The 16,641-nt window shown below is 31.8% G+C and overlaps 1 protein-coding gene across 1 annotated transcript; it reads left to right on the top strand.

Moving 5' to 3' along the window:
• The first annotated feature begins 3,391 nt into the window (after window positions 1–3,391).
• On the top strand, window positions 3,392–16,327 carry LOC132906801 (adenylate kinase isoenzyme 5). The gene is made up of 12 exons (XM_060959324.1): window positions 3,392–3,684; window positions 5,075–5,669; window positions 11,028–11,195; window positions 11,537–11,647; window positions 11,920–12,062; window positions 12,439–12,621; window positions 12,733–12,855; window positions 12,990–13,149; window positions 13,489–13,757; window positions 13,895–14,059; window positions 14,252–14,537; window positions 14,802–16,327. Exons 2-12 carry the CDS (start codon window positions 5,648–5,650, stop codon window positions 15,059–15,061), a joined length of 1,890 nt encoding a protein of 629 aa, XP_060815307.1. The 5' UTR covers window positions 3,392–3,684; window positions 5,075–5,647; the 3' UTR covers window positions 15,062–16,327.
• Window positions 16,328–16,641: the final 314 nt, after the last annotated feature.

The following is a 16,641-nucleotide window of genomic DNA, read 5'->3' as shown; positions in this document are numbered from 1 at the left end:
AAGGAAACTACTAAATAATTTAAATAAATGTAATATATGAATTAATAAATCGCTACGTACTTGAATATTTGTAAAACGATCGTACGATCTTCAAGGAAAAAGATCTGCAGAAATTTGTAAATAGCTACAGTATACATTTAAAAAGATATTACCCAACTAAAAATTTATATCCTAAAAAATTTTTAGAATGATTTTTAAAAGCGAAACTATTATTTTCTTGTGGTAATAAAATATGTAAAAAAAATAAAATCTGTATTCTACTTTTATCTTCCCTGTTAGAGTCCAAATGATCCATTATTTCCACTTAATTCACCCAATATTTACCCAAATATTCAATTGTATTTCTTGAACCATCTAAAATTCTTCTAACTGCTTTCATGCAATATAATCGTAGTCAACTGTCTTGCTTCTTTTATCCTTTTAAAATCTCATTCGTTAGTGCACTATTAACAGTCAAGTAACGAGACAATTCATCAGGCGACGTCATATGTCCTCAACTTGCGCTAAATAACAAAGGTTGCTCGTTACTTGTCAATGAGACGTCAATAATCAAGTTGTACATTAAAGATAAATAAACTTATGTTATGTTTCATTTGAAAAGAAAGTTCTACGAGACATTACCGCACGTTAAACGTTAATCAAAGCCTCTTGGTTCTTTCCTCGTCGATATTCGTCGAAGACAAGAAACAACTTATTTAATTAAATTACTCCAATATCTATCGTTTGTCAATCGTAGAAAAGTAAACTATATTAAAAACTCATATTGAGTCGTTATACGTACATATATTATAAATAAAATAATCTATATAATTTTAGGGCAATGTGATCGAAAAAGAGAAGGCGAACAAGAGTGAAAAAAGTAAAGGAAAGCGAACAACAGGCTAATATTAAAAACGTTTTTCAGGGGAGTGATTCGTTGTCACGGAGATGATGCATGTCATTGGAAAACGGGCGTGGTTACCTAAACGGCTTACCTTGTAAGAATTATACATGAATGTATGAGAGCTAAGCAGCTGTATGAGGGGATATCTAAATAATTTAATCGATATCACAACTATCACTGACATTTTTTAGTATATATGCTCGAATGCTTTTATTATTTTCGTCGAAGAAACAGGGGAAAAGTGGTTGATTATACCTTCGAGCTCATTTGAGTAACGAATAATGCAGACACACGGGGGTAATCGTCCACTACGAACCAAGTAGTAATTTCTTGGTAATAGCTTTTGCTAGAGACATTTACGAAACTAGGATTTATGATCGCTGTTTAAACTTTTCACGTTACGAGAAGAATTATTGTCTTACTATCAAGAGAAAAGAAACTAATTTTTTTTGGAAGTTTCTGTTGGTCGATAGGATCACTTTCTCTTTAAAATAAAAACATATAATGTTATTGGTACGAATTATTGTCTTGAACATGAACAATCTTTGTTAGTAAATAAATTTTAATGTATAAAAGGATTGTAAATATATAGATAATACTCCATTGTATATTAATAAAGGTGAACTTTCTGTGGAAGTCGCAATGGGATTATTTTTGAAAAATTTTCAAGGATGATGCAACATCAGGCAATCAAGTAACATAATACAACAATTGAAGATGTGAATTGATTGACTCTTAATTGATCAACCTATATATTGTTCCCAAGCAAGTATCTTTGCAAGAACTTATTCTCCATTCTTCTATTTTTTTATTTTTTTCACTTTTCTTCACTTTAATTCCTAAAATATAATGATCATGTATACATACTTTTGATAATCTAAAGAATATTTCCTAACACTTGTCTTTCACACTTTTAAGAAATCAATTTATCATTAGTTGAAAATTGGTTTCTGTAGTGTGTGTATCTGTTAATGTTACACGACTCTCTTTTAAAAGAATTTTTCATACAAACAGTTGACGAGTTATTTATGATGGCTAAGATAGGTGAATTACCCTGTACAATATCAGATAGGCATATGATGATGATAATAAAATAATATATCTGCAGTAGAGTATATTTTCACACGGTGACTAGTGATATTAATCGAATATAACGTGTGTTCGTATATGTTGATATTGCGCACATCTAATAGTCATTCTAGAAACTCAATCGATTGCAAACGTACCGGAGAAATAAATTCTAATATATCTGTTTAAACAACTGTAGAATTTAAAGCGTTTTAAATATCATCTCCAAAGTACGAAAAAGTTTTCATTTTTATAACACATTGTTTTGCATTTTTCACAGAATCAGTTTTACCATAATTTATAAAATAAACCTAACACGTGATTATTTATTTAATTTAGTAGTTTCCAAAAATAAACTTTTCATTTTTGATACATATTGTAGGACACGAAGAAAGTGAATTATAGGTAACGAAGAAACACGGACGCCGACAGTAATCATGCAGTAGAAATACACCGCATAAGGCAGACAACAAATATTACGTATGTATACATGAAATACACGTGTAATATGTCACTGTCGAAAGTTTTCAGCAGCAATGTACGTATGTTTATTACTTTGAAAATAAGGACCTGTTTGTACGAATATAGTATATAAACTTACTTACATACGTAACGATGTTAAATCATTTAACAATAAGAAAAGTTTTGTACGCATCATATATACCAAACTAATAACATTTTATTTCTTTCCACAAACTTTTCTTCGATTCTTTGCAATTCATTTCCTCTAGAAACGAGAAATCAACAATGATTCTTTCATATTTTCCTTGGAATTAAGGAATTTTTTAATAACAGAAGACCACGATTGCATTTTAAAAATGCCACACAGAACATAGCGAAATTAAATCGGGATAATTACGTGATTAGGTTAGATGTTATCTTCGTTATATTTGAATCTTTATGTAAATAACATGTGGCAAATATTTTTTAATTAATCCTGCTATATTCCCCGAATTCTATATGTTTTTACTTCCAACCGAGAGAAGGACTATCAATATTTAAAAAGAAATTATCGACGTACGATTGAAACGAGAAATCACGCGTGATATAACTTACAGGACACTTAGATTCAGTCTCATAGGTCATCGGTTAAGAAGAATCCTACTATATTTTAAAGACCCTTTAAAATCCTGTCACCCATGTCAAAAACAAACTTCGATTAGTTCACCAAACTGCAAGTGAGAGAAACAGTTGAATTACATAGTTCGCTATATAGAAGATTAAAAACGCTGTAATAACATGGTGGAGTTAATTAATTCGCCAATGGCTAATCCACTCGTTCGAGAACCATCTGCTCGGCAAGAACTTGACATTGAACCTGCAACTCACCGACGCACACTTTCGTACATTGTAACCAACGCAAAAAGCGGGGCCATTAACTCAGACGTATGCAAAACACATGTATGTATCGGACAGTGGTGGAAAAAGGATTAGGTGCGCATGGGCGTATCTATGGTGACGATTGACTCTTGCTACGACCTCTAGTCGTTTCTAACAATCCATTACAGTGTTATCACACCGCGACTAGAAAACCTCTGCTCGTGAAAGTTCCGTTCCGAAAGCCTCGCGTGTCAGCTGTGTTTTTCGTCGCTGAGACCACGCTTCCTTTTTCTCGACCTCGTCGACAACGATCGACAGAGTCCTCGAACGGCTCGACATCGTTATAAAACGTAAAAGGATAAGTTTTCTAGAAATCTAAGAAGAAACAGTTTTCCCGCAGAGACGTTTATTATGTAAGTTTGTGCGGTTGTAATTAGTGGCTAGTACTTTGGTGATCTTACGTCGTGCCCTCTTCGATAATTTTTTGAAAAGAGTGGAAAAATTGCGAGAAATTCGTGAAAGGGTTAGGATTTATTCGAACAAAAAGTAGAATCGTGTAGCGGTGATCCGTTTTGTCGCGTGGCCTCACTTTCCTGGAAGATTACTCAATCGATGTTTCTTTGATGGAAACACGGTCGTGGATGTTATATGTTTTAATCGAAAATACTTTGAAAAAACCACCATTCTCTGTGCATTGTCAGTTAGAGATTCGCTTGATCGCTCTTTCACGAGCATTTTATTTTTGTCTGATTGCTTGATAGTTTTGATAGAAGTTCAGAAAGAGGGGAGGAGTCATTCTTTAATGGAATAACAAATGGAAAATAAATTATAATTTTAAAGGTTACAGGCTTTATACTACAACGATGAAACTAAGTTTCATTTGTATTACATACATGCTTACAAATTGGCCAATCCCTATCATACGAATAATATGCAGTATCGATATGGACTAAAATGAATATGAAATTATTTTATTTATTTAATACGTTTAATGTTCTAGTTTAATTCTCTACAACGTGGAAATTTGAGGTTAAACTACGGCCATGTACGTATTTCAAATTTTATTTTATTTATCACTCTGTTATATCTTGCTAAATTATAGGCTCTTGTGCAAATGCTTATTTTCATACAAAAATTGACAGTAAAGTGGAAACTTGGATAGAAATTTATGTTTAGAGAGCTCCGATCAGTTGCGCTTCTCATTGTTTTTAGTTCTTTCATTCCTGTATTGTTTTCTGAACTCTCGAACAAAATTAAAAATATGAATATATACGTATAAACACTATGCACATTATCGAGTAATTGCTATTAATCGATTTGACATTGAAATAATCTAGCGACTATAAGTGGAAATATTGGCAAAAGAATTATGTTGAAATGAAATACACTTTCAAAGAGAAATTCTAATTTCAAAGGCGGTATTGCGAATCGGTGGAATTTTAAAAAGTAGAATTATTGAAAAATGAAAAGCACAGGTTCAACGATATCGTTGGAATGAATTTAAATTTCCATGGTAACAGAATATGTGAAATAAGTGGTACTTAATCGATACATATTAAATATTAAATTGATCTCTATTTAAACCACGCTTTATTGCCAATTTCTATTTTCCTCGAAATTTTATAAATTTCTATTTTCTATAAATTTCTAAACAATTATATAAAAATCTATGGTTTACCTATGATCCGATAGTTAGCCCAAGTTGAAATAAGATATAAATCGATTATAACTCCTAGAACTCTCTATAAGCAAACAAAATTTTTGCGAAGGGTTAACGAACGTTGCTGATTACTTGTATTACAGATTCTTGGATAGTTCGCTGCTGAAAGTGATTCTTGCTAAAGATGGACGTGCCCTCTGACAAACTCATGAAACAACGTGCATCGCATCTCATACGCTGAACGAAAAATTATCGGCTCGATGTGGATGGTGTTACTACTGACCATCGTTCTGAAGATTTTTCTAAAGAAACTACGGGGATTTAATCGACCACCGAGGGAAACTCTACGAATCGAGCCTTCTCCTGCTTTTGGATACCGATCTATTGGACTGTGATCATAAATCTCATTCGATCGATCTTATTCGTCTGTAAGGACATCTGTTGGATACTCCTGGCGAGAAAGTATCGTAGAAGTTTATTCGAAACCGTTTATGAAAAGTGAAAAAACTTGGTTAATAGTTCGAATAGTTCGAATCGAAGAAAGAAGAAGTATTGACGAAAACGTTGTGAACAAAAGAGTTCTTAATGTGAGAAGGAAATTGTTGCTTGTGATACTTGATTCTCGAAGGAACGTGTCAGAAAAAGTGAATTAGTTAGTTGGAAGCATGTGAGTAAATGGCCGTGGCAGGATCTTGGCATCCTTCGAACGACCTACTATGGGCATCTGCCTGGACACTGGTAAGTATTCGTTGAAAATATCATTGATACTAATGTGCTTTAGAATGTAGTGCCATATATTTCATGAACTAAACGTCATCATGCGTAACGCAATTGTTAATATTTATCTCTTATGAAAAGTATTTGTACGTGATACCGGAAAGCTGGAAGGGTAAATGGAAAACAGGAAATCCCGAGGATGAGGAGATAACAATATCTTTAGAACCATTCGTTCCGAATGAATTTCATTTTATTACACTGTGAAAGAGCTTTCGTTATCAGAAATACTGGAAAGTTAAAAATAAAAATACATATTTGCATTTCGTAAATGGCAAATATCAAAACTATAACAGGAACGATAAATATCAAAGCTATCAGGTTGAACTACAAATAGGTATAAAATCTTCTGTACATGTGAATTGATATTTCTTATCGATGGTTAATACAACGATATAATATGATATATTGCAAAATATTATTGCATGCTAATGGTAAACAAATAATAACGAATGATAACATTATTTTCATTTAAAGAAAAGCTTTCGTTTAGCATAATACTACAGTGTATATACTATACATAACGAAATAGATTTATTAATTAAAAAATGCAGTGACGACAATCGTCTTTGACATAAATTATCTTTACTTGACATAAATTATTTAAAATTAAACGTTTTACGAGGTGTTTTACTTCCTAGTTTCTTTTCTTCTTTTTTTCATGTTTATCAGAAGACACGGCGAGCGTTAGGTGACGTTAAACGTTTGATTATCGAATGTATGAACTCGTCAGAATCGATAGAAATGAAGCTTTCATATCTCTAAGTCCAACTAGTGTTTTAGTATCTCCTTCTTATTTTTAGCATCTCAAGGCATTGTAAAGTCAAATTTTCGCGTAAATATTGAAACGTCGAAATTGGCTGTAGACTGAGACTCGATTTATTTTTAATGACAGTATCAACCGAAACGATCGATCGAAGTTAAATCTTGAGATAATATCGTCGCGATTAATATCTCTGTGCGGTATACGCGAGCAATACTTTGGATAATAAATATCATTCACAGTCAGTAGCCAGCTGAAGGCTCTTCAGACGATCAGTCACAAGTAAACAAGTGTAAAGTGAAAATTCAGAAATAAATATACCTAAACAATAAAATACTGTTAGTTAGCGAACTTGGTACCGTCGGTGAAGTAACAAAGATAAGTGAAATATCGAACGCTAGTGATAGAATAGAGTCAACAGAGAAAAAAGTTGTGAAAGTGAGTACACGAAAGGTAACAAACATTCAAACTGGACAGGAATGCAAACAAAAATCGAGAAACATTTAATAGACAGCACGATTTATTCGTGATAGCATCTGAAAGAAACAAAGAGGAAAATGAAGTACGAGGAGCAGTGTTACATAGTTAACTTTTGACTTACAATAAGAAAACTATAGATAATCAATTAGAATTTCTTCTCCCATATTTTTAAACATTAAAAGATTAAAAAGATTAAAAGACAATCGTGTTTGAAAATATGAAAAAAAAAAAATATTACTGAAATTTATTTGAAAACGTGAAAAATGATATTAGAAAGCAGACGGAGAAGTGGAATGTCTAATGATATATTAATTGCGATGATTCATACTTCTCTTATATTTATGCTGTTAATCATAAAGAAGATTATACTTTGTAGGATTTTTATAGAAAATCTTTCTTATATATATAGAACGTAAAACGGTATTTTCGAGAGGAAAAACTGTGAAATAACGATATATGTTGCGAAAACGTTTCTTGTTTCGCTTTTAATATTAAGACACAATGTGAACGAGACACACGCGTGACCCATATATACCTTGTACTTGACATTACACATGTTACTCGATCAATAAGTCTTCCAGCGATTTCCCAAAAGAAAAGCAGAAACTCGTTTTTATCACAAATTCCAGACGTATCTCTTATATTATGCAAGACAATAAAATAGAAATACGTTTGAAAGTTTACAAAACGTACTAACAAGCGCACAGAACATGTACACGAAAGATTCCATTGTTTTCAGTTTACCATTCCTCCAAGCTTTACGACACAAAGAGATTTTTCACGGTTTCATCGTAAATGAAAATTTTGTGGAATTTTTAAATGAACAAACGAATCTATAATTCAAGAAATCTTAATAAGAATTTTAATGTATATAATTAACGTGCTACAGATGTTTGTACATTTATATGAAATTTAAAGATGTAAAGAGCGAATGTAGAAAAATATATAAAATATTCAAAGTATAGAAGTCATTATAGTATTTAAAGGATGAACGCACCTCTACTTAGATTTTGTTTAGTTATGTTTATAAAAATATAAAATGGCATAAATTCTGTCTTAAGATTTGATTACTTCTTTGAAATTGAAACTGATCTTTAAGGAAAATATCAACTGCGATCTAATCTTCTTTTGAGGTTAATCGACACCTTCTTTGTATATGTGGTTAACCTGAAAAGGAGATATGCCTGTTTCGTTTATAATGGTTCCTTTGTATCATATTCTCTTCGAGAATTCGTTTACCGCAAAGTTAATAGTTTACGTAGAAATGAATAGCTCGATGGCAACAAAGAAATTTCTATAGGCATGAGTCACGTAACGAAATCAATATTGCAAATAAGTTCATGACGTTTGTCGTTAGCTGGTCAGTGTTTATACCCCTTTCTTTGTAAAGGAAACAGTAAGATGAAAATCAAATCTTAAACATAATCTTTTATATCTTTCTTTTTTTTTGTATCTACGATTAAAACCTCGATTGTGAAATACCGTGAAAGGACGTTGCCAGTTATTACGAATGGCCTTTTATTAGCGATTCTTATCACAAAGATTATAAACGTTAAAGCAACAGTAAGATATCGTTCTTTTATCGTCTATATTATTTGATATAGTACCGGCTGCTACTAATTATTATTGAAAATAATAACAAAATTATCTGAATATAACATTATGATTACTATAAGATTAGACTCGGCTCAATTTGTTGAAATACACATCCCCGTATACAAAAATTGATATATTAAAACATACTTTAAAATACCATCATCAAATTACGCTTACTGCAAAACGAATTAAAATGTTTACTGAAGGCAACTACGCAATCATGCGAATCTGCTTTATTAAAATCTTACAGTCTTGAACATAATTTTTAATGTATAACCTCCGATCATTACGTGTGGCCACCTTTTTCACAGAAACACATCGTTCCACGTGTACAGCTGTAACGTGTGTTTCTTTCCTTTATGGACACGTAGATAGTTCAACGTTAGACCTGTTTCTCTACAATCGAAAGGAGACCGCAAGAACACAGTTTATACACAGTTTACGTATACAGTTTAATCGATATCGTGGAAGTAACGTTACACTGTGACACGGTGTTCGGTCATGATAAATTTCACAGTTGACGTAAAGGCATTCAAATGATTTCGATTGTATACAAGAATGTGCAAATGTTTCCAGTTTCATAGATCTTATACGTATACATAGATATTATACGTATATACCAAAAGCTACGATACCTACAGGCACGGTGGAAACGAGCGATTTACGACAGCGTCACCGCCGCGCCAATTGGTCATTGCATTTTAGAATAGCGTGGATTTATATGAAGCAGTTCACGCGGAACGCTATTCTCACGTTTGGTGCAGACGAACGATTTTTTGACGCTGCGTTCTCTCTGCGTCTATATGTATCGCCTTCGTTATTTTTAACTGGAAAAACGGCAAATGAGAGGCGATTATTTTTTTCGGATTTTTTATTGAACGATCAGATTGAAGAATTAAAAAAATCTTGATTAAAGATCGTTCCTCGATCTCATTCTTCTTTGACGGTTAATATCACATAGTTTCCTCTTTGAATGATTGTATAATTAATAACATTATATATTATTCCACAGTGGTGTAGTTATTTTAACGATTAAAGATTACAAAATTTGATTGAAATATTTAATAATAATAAAAAAAAAATAAAGCTACTGAATATTTGTTTCACACAATTTTGCTCAACGATGAAATATTTTTTGTTAAGTAAAGTCATATCTATCGTTTGTCAAAATAAATCTCGGTTGAAACAATTTATTTCTTGTAGTTTTTATAATCATATACGTTTAATAGTAAGTTTGAACTATGTATATATCTTTTCTGGAATTAAACTGGCAGTTCTTCGTTAAGCTATTGAAATTTCTATAGATGTACGTAAATAATTAATAGAAGTATAAACTCATATATGAATAATTCATTCTATATGTACAAGCATATATGTATATCGTGTATGATCTATGCCTATGTGATCGAGTTAAAACATTTATGAATAAATTAAACACTGTACAATAGTAATGTAGTAACATACAAAACTTTAGCTAAAATCAGATATTAAAATATTGATATTTAAGAAAGCAAAAATTGTTTTCATATCACAATCGTTAATAACAATTTTCATACTTTCGTCGTTCGTTAAATAAAGTTTAGAATTGCTAAAAAATTATCGTACTTAACATTTTTCTATTAGAATCTCTCTTTAATACATTTCTGTTTAATTATTATACCTATATTTTTATTCGCTGATGCACTTTTATTTCGTTTATCAACTAAGATCGTAGCAGTGTTTGTAATTGAATGAAAAGAATCTCAATGGCGCCTGATAAATTACTAAAATTAGAAAAGATTTTCGAAAAATATAAAGAAAACAAGGCTGGCTAATATGTATATGATCGTTATACTCGTTCGTTGTCTTCCGAAGCGGAAACCAAGAGATAAAGGAAATTTCATAAAAGGAAGAGACAAACAGGTGCTGGAGACCTTTTAATCTAATGAAGACATTGCTTCGTAATCGTTAATATTTAAATTAAATGTACACAAGCGCAGCTGCACGTGGTGTTATAAATTGTCACGCAACATTACGTAGCGCATGCAATGTAAAAATTGAACGATACGACATTATGTAGACAGATAATTTTTCTAAGAGTATGTTTTTCATAGTACGTCGTCATTTGCTAAATATAATAATTTTCAATACGATACTTTTTACAAAATAATATTACAGTTAACGTAAAGTTAACGGGTAATTAACAAAGAAAAGTATAAAGAACAGAAGGAAAATTTAAATTGACATTAAAATTGATCGGAATCTATGAAAATTACTTTTGAAAATAAGCAATTATAAGCATTAACACCTAATGACAAAATCCGTAATCATTTAGTCGCTAACCCAATACAAAAGGTTACTAAAAAGTTTTAATTGAACATCAAAATGGCTAAAGAATAAACCGATCATTCTCCAAACTTATAGAACTTAGCTTATAATTTCAATCGATAATAATCTAGTTTAACGATCGACTTCAAGTTATTTAAGGAAAAATTTGGTCGCAGATCAACAAAATGGATCGCAGGTGTTCGAGGAAGCTGATGCTCGAAGCGCGGGAAAATGGCGAGGAGAGGCTGGCCTCTTGTCAACTCCTCCAAGCGGATATTTTCCACAACAGAATGTTGGTGCAGTTAAATTCGAAGTTCCAAAAGTGCCTGTCATATTTGTGCTTGGTTCGTATCATATACGATTCGGTTGAAAAATAAGAGCAAAGTATTTGAATTGCTTTCACGTACCTTGCGTACACGATTTTCGGATTAAGTTAAAAATAAGAATCTGAATTAACTTTCGGATTAGGACAACTCTCTTTGATGCAAAGTTTAATGTAAAAAATTGTTACCCATTTTTATGTTTTAACAAATTTTTACATGAGAAAGTTTCTGTTAATTTGATTATTATCGTAGAATGCTGTCAGCGTTTTAGCTGCTATTCGAACAAAGTACCATATTTGTCTATAATGCGAAATGGTGCTTTATCATTCTTTCTATATCATGATACAACTTTCAATCTTCAGGTGGACCTGGTAGTGGAAAGGTGACACATTGTGATAATTTGATGCAAGAGAAAAAGGGTATAACGCATATCAACATGATGGATCTCCTTCAACAATACGCTCTTGGAAATGGTATGGAGACACGTTATTTGTAAAGTAGATCATTAAGTGAGAAATTATAGATAATTACTATACACGTAAATTAATAAATATTAATGATGTAACAATTACTAAATAAAATTGATAATGAATATATTGTTATAATGATTTTATTGCTAATGAAAGCCCGTAAGATAGATGAAAACAGAATTTTGTTCAAGCGATATTAGTATATTATTGTATTAATATTTTTTATTTATTATATCAAAATATCCCCTATTGTTGATATATTACTTTTACGGTAGATATGCAAGATTTCGGACAACTTAGCAGTAAAACAGTTGCGGAGGTTCTTATGCTGGAAATCAAAATGTCTCCGGGTTCCAAAGTTTTTCTTGTTAGTGGTTATCCACGTAATATGCGCGACGTAGTAGAATATGCTGAAAAAGTAAGTATCTTTATATGGATATATTTTGAGTGGAAAATGCCTCTTCTAACGACAGAAAGAATAATCCGGATCAAATTTTTAAATAAGATATGTAAGCAAAACATATATTGAAACATGCACGAAGCAGATAAAGGACAAAAATCGATCACCAAATTAGGACATTCTCTTCGATTGATCCTTTCATAATATTTCTGAACTCCTGTTTGTAGAAAAGAAATCGATTTCCTTTGAGGATCATATTCGAATGTTACAATTAATCGTGTCATAAGTTTTGTAGAATAGCTTTTGCGACACTTCGTTAAAACTGTTACATTAAGAAAGGAAAATTGATCCTTTATGTTATAAAGAGATGCAAAAATAATTGGTACATTTACAGATTAAAATTGTAAACGGCGTGATTCTCGTGTCCTGGAGACAGGAGATTCTCGAAAGACAAATCGATTTTGGTGCACAACTTGGACAAGTAGTGATCGAGCTAGCAAGAATGGAACTTTATAATTTTTATAGAAACGTTATGCCCGTCGCAGAATATTTCGATCAAAGTGGAATGTTGCTAGAGGTAAGCAAGCGAATATTTCTACATACTTTTTGAAACTTGATGTCGATCTCATTTCTTGAACGCTTGATAATCGTTAAAGGATTATCTGATTATCGCTTGTGGTAATTACAGATAAACGGAGAAAGAAATCCAAGCGAGGTTTACGTCGATTTTCGTGAAGCGGTTTTCAAAATTCTCGGCTTGTCGAACGATGAAATACAAGGAAAAAATGCTTCTCAACCGTTAAAAACAGAAGTAAGTTTCCATGTTTCGAACCGGTGATATGTATTTATTCTTTGGCTTACGATCTCTTTTGCTAAACGCTTGATAAATTCGTCTGTGAAAATGTTAATATTCAAGCTGTCCAACGTAGAATATCGAAATTATAGGTAGAAGTCGAGAGGAGGAAAGAATCTATTCCAAAATCATCATCTCCTATGGAAGAAGTGTTGGCTCAGCTAACGCAAATACCTGTCGAGGTGAATGTGAAACCCGTAAAAACCGCTATCAAGTCTAGAAAAGGATTACCCGCGTTCATCTGGGTTATAGGTAAGAAAAAGTAGACCTTGCGAAATCGTTCCTTGAATCATTCTAGATCCAATTGTATTATTTTTTTAGCCTTAACAAATTTCTTAAGTTTGTCAAATTGTTGTTAATTTAATCGGTCAAACGAAAGAATGGTTTTTTGGTATACATGATTTCTTTCTACTTGTTAGAACACGTAAGATTTGAGCATAAAGGTTCCAGGAGCATAGCACATATCATAGAGCTTGAAAATAAAAACTTACTAAAACTAATTATATTAGAGCTACGTTAACAAACGAATTAAATCGAAGAAATTTAATAAAACGTTACGAGCATTTAAGATTGGTATTTTTATTTTACTAGGTGGCCCAGGAAGCAACAAAGAAAATTTATGCACTCAGGCTGTTCGCAATATGCCAGGCTGGGTCCAAATTAGCATCGGTGGTTTGCTTAGAGCGATGGCATCATCAAATACTATTGTCAACGATGCTATCGTCTCTGGAGAAACGGTGCCACAAGACATCGTGATGCAAGTAGTAGAGCAGCAGATTATGCTAAATCGTGACACGGATGGCATAGTAATAGATGGCTATCCGAGGGACTTGAATCAAGTGCAAGAATTTGAAAATAAGGTAATTTACAATGGCCCATATATACATACAGTTTGATAATAAATGCACAACAGTGTACACAATAGATCTTTTTCCATGTTTTTACAATTTTGTCCAAGTTTAACGAATATATCCAATATTATTTCTCAACTTTTTAGTTTGGCCAGCAGCCACCGTTAGTATTATTAGACTGCTCGAAACTACAACTTGGCAGAGGAAGGATAGATGATAACGTATCTGCATTTAGAAAGAGACTGGAACTCTTTCGCGAAGTATCTTTACCTATGTTAAAAACCCTGGATAACGAAAATCGCCTAACAATTGTAAGTGTAATCCGAAAACAATTCTTCCTCTTTTGTGATACAGACAATATAATACTACAATACCAATAATACAAAAAAATTTGACATTAGATAGGTATAAAGAAATATATAATTTTATATAAAATTAATATTAAGTTAATCAAGATAGTACGAATATAGTAATATTAAAATGTGAAATTGTTTTCAATACAGATTGATGGCGACACGGACGTACCAAGCGTGCAACAAGAATTCGCGGCCGCACTTTATCAATTAATGACTCAAACGCGTCGCAAAGAAGAGAATGATCTACATAATCCTGAACCACAAATGGTACAAGAAAATGGAAACAATGAGAAATTAAATACAGTTGTTCTTAATAATAAGGATCAATCGATCATATCAAACGGTGTTTCTAAGCAGATGACCGATGGTAAATTAAATGTCGAGCAAGCGGTTAATGCTACGAAAAATATGAATGGAATACGCAGCATACAGGGTAACCAATATTCTCTCTCTCTCTCTCTCTCTCTCTCTCTCTCTCTCTCTATCTATCTATCTATCTATCTATCTATCTATCTATCTATCTATCTATCTATCTATCTATCTATCTATCTATCTATCTATCTATCTATCTATTTATCTCTATCTACCTATCTATCCATCTATCTATCCATCTACCTATCTAAGTTAAATTTTAATGAAAAATAATTACTAAAAACAAAGGACAAGAATAAGATTTAATCAAAATTTCCATTGGCAGGTGCAGTACGAATCGCAAATGGATTAAAGAACACCGCCAGACAGGTTCAAAAAAACGGTGCTGCTCGTATGCAAAACGGTATTGCGAATGGTACCGCACACATGTTGCAAAATGGTGTTGCACATCTGGCTAACGGAATTATATCAAGCAATAACAAAGTTGCACCGGCAGTACAAAATTATTTGCCGAACAACACCAAAGATGCAGTGAGGAAGATGTACAACGAGGTCGAAGGTTACCAACAGAATTTACACATGTAGTTAAAAACACGTGTAATGTCGTCGTTCGAACGAAAAATTAAAAAGGAGAAGAGAATATTTTTAATATCGTTCTATCTTTTTATAAATTTAATCGATCACGTTAATGATCACGAAATTAAACGAACACTCGAAGTTCCTCTCTGATAAAACATACATACATATATAAGTAGTATACTATACATATTATAAAACTATATCGAGATTTTTCGGCGTTATCTGATAAACTGGAAAAGTATAATTTACTAGAGAATATAAGAAGAGGTTATTATATGAAGTTTTTGTTTATAAACGCTTTGCCATGATAGAAGAAAGACTTCATTGCCATAGATAAGTTTCAATAAATGTGCAAACATTACATTACAAGAGTCTTTAAACGAAATTCAGAACTCGCTAATTAAGAGTCCATTAAACTGGATCGTTTTAAAACAGAAAAACATAACGTAAAATAGCAATGAAAAATCGTTACTTAATTCATGTTGTGTTCGATATGAACTTATAATTTTCGAACAAAACAGTTTCAACTCAATTTCGTACTATATTTTTTACTTATTTTCACTAATCCCAGTTTGTCGGGAAAATCCGGAAACAGCCCACTTACGTAATAATACATTCGCATCGTGCCTTAAGACCATTACGACTTACATAGGATTAAACGATGAATTTAAGAGGAAAGCCAAACGCAAAATTAGATACGCAAATGTATACATATAGATTAAGATACTCGTATTCAAATATCGAGGTTTCGAGACTAAATAGTTGTATACGATACGTTTAAGTGTAATATGAAATACGTATGTTTTTCTTTTTTGTTTTTCTTATTCTTTTTTACCTGAACGTTACAGACAGTAAGTACTTACATCAAGCGAGACTGATAACGAAGTAAAGTATTTAATATCGTTCGTTTCTAATAAAACACGATTATAAAAATAAGATTTTTTATGGAACTCTAAAAAATAGATATGTCAAGAGTGTAAATGAAAATTTAACTCTAGTGAAAATTGAACCAAAGTATGCAAATTTAATAACTACGGATCAGTAGCTGGTATGTTGAGCTGTTATCAAAAGAAATTAAACGGCTCTTGATACAAGCACATATTACATGTTAGTTTCGGATTTTTGGATGGAATAATATTATCCGTGTTTCTATTACTCTAAACGGTACTCATAGTAAGCACGATAAGATATCAATAAGTTAAGTCTAATTAAAGAACATTTAATAATTGTATATTCTAATAAAATATTAAAATAATCGTTTTTTTCACTTAGTTTGAATAGCTTCTTTAATTATTTCTTGATAATTTATTTCTATGTCTAATATTTACAAATAAAATTTCTTTAACATTATTATTTACCATTATTTATTTACGCGAATCTCTGTTCTATATTAATTCATTTTCCTTCTGTATACTTTCAGTCGTATTCCACATAAATGGAAAATGTTTCAATGAAAAATCAATCATTTTCTTTATTTTATTTATATAATATTGGACTGGTTTATGTACGAGACTGGAATACATACAAAAAAAAATAATAAATGAAGCAATTTAAATTGTTCTTCATTATTGAAATTATTTTCTTTC

Source organism: Bombus pascuorum, chromosome 5, assembly GCF_905332965.1.
Source record: "Bombus pascuorum chromosome 5, iyBomPasc1.1, whole genome shotgun sequence".
In the NCBI taxonomy this organism is placed as follows: Eukaryota; Metazoa; Arthropoda; class Insecta; order Hymenoptera; family Apidae; genus Bombus; species Bombus pascuorum.
This window is presented reverse-complemented; position numbering and strand designations above follow the sequence as displayed.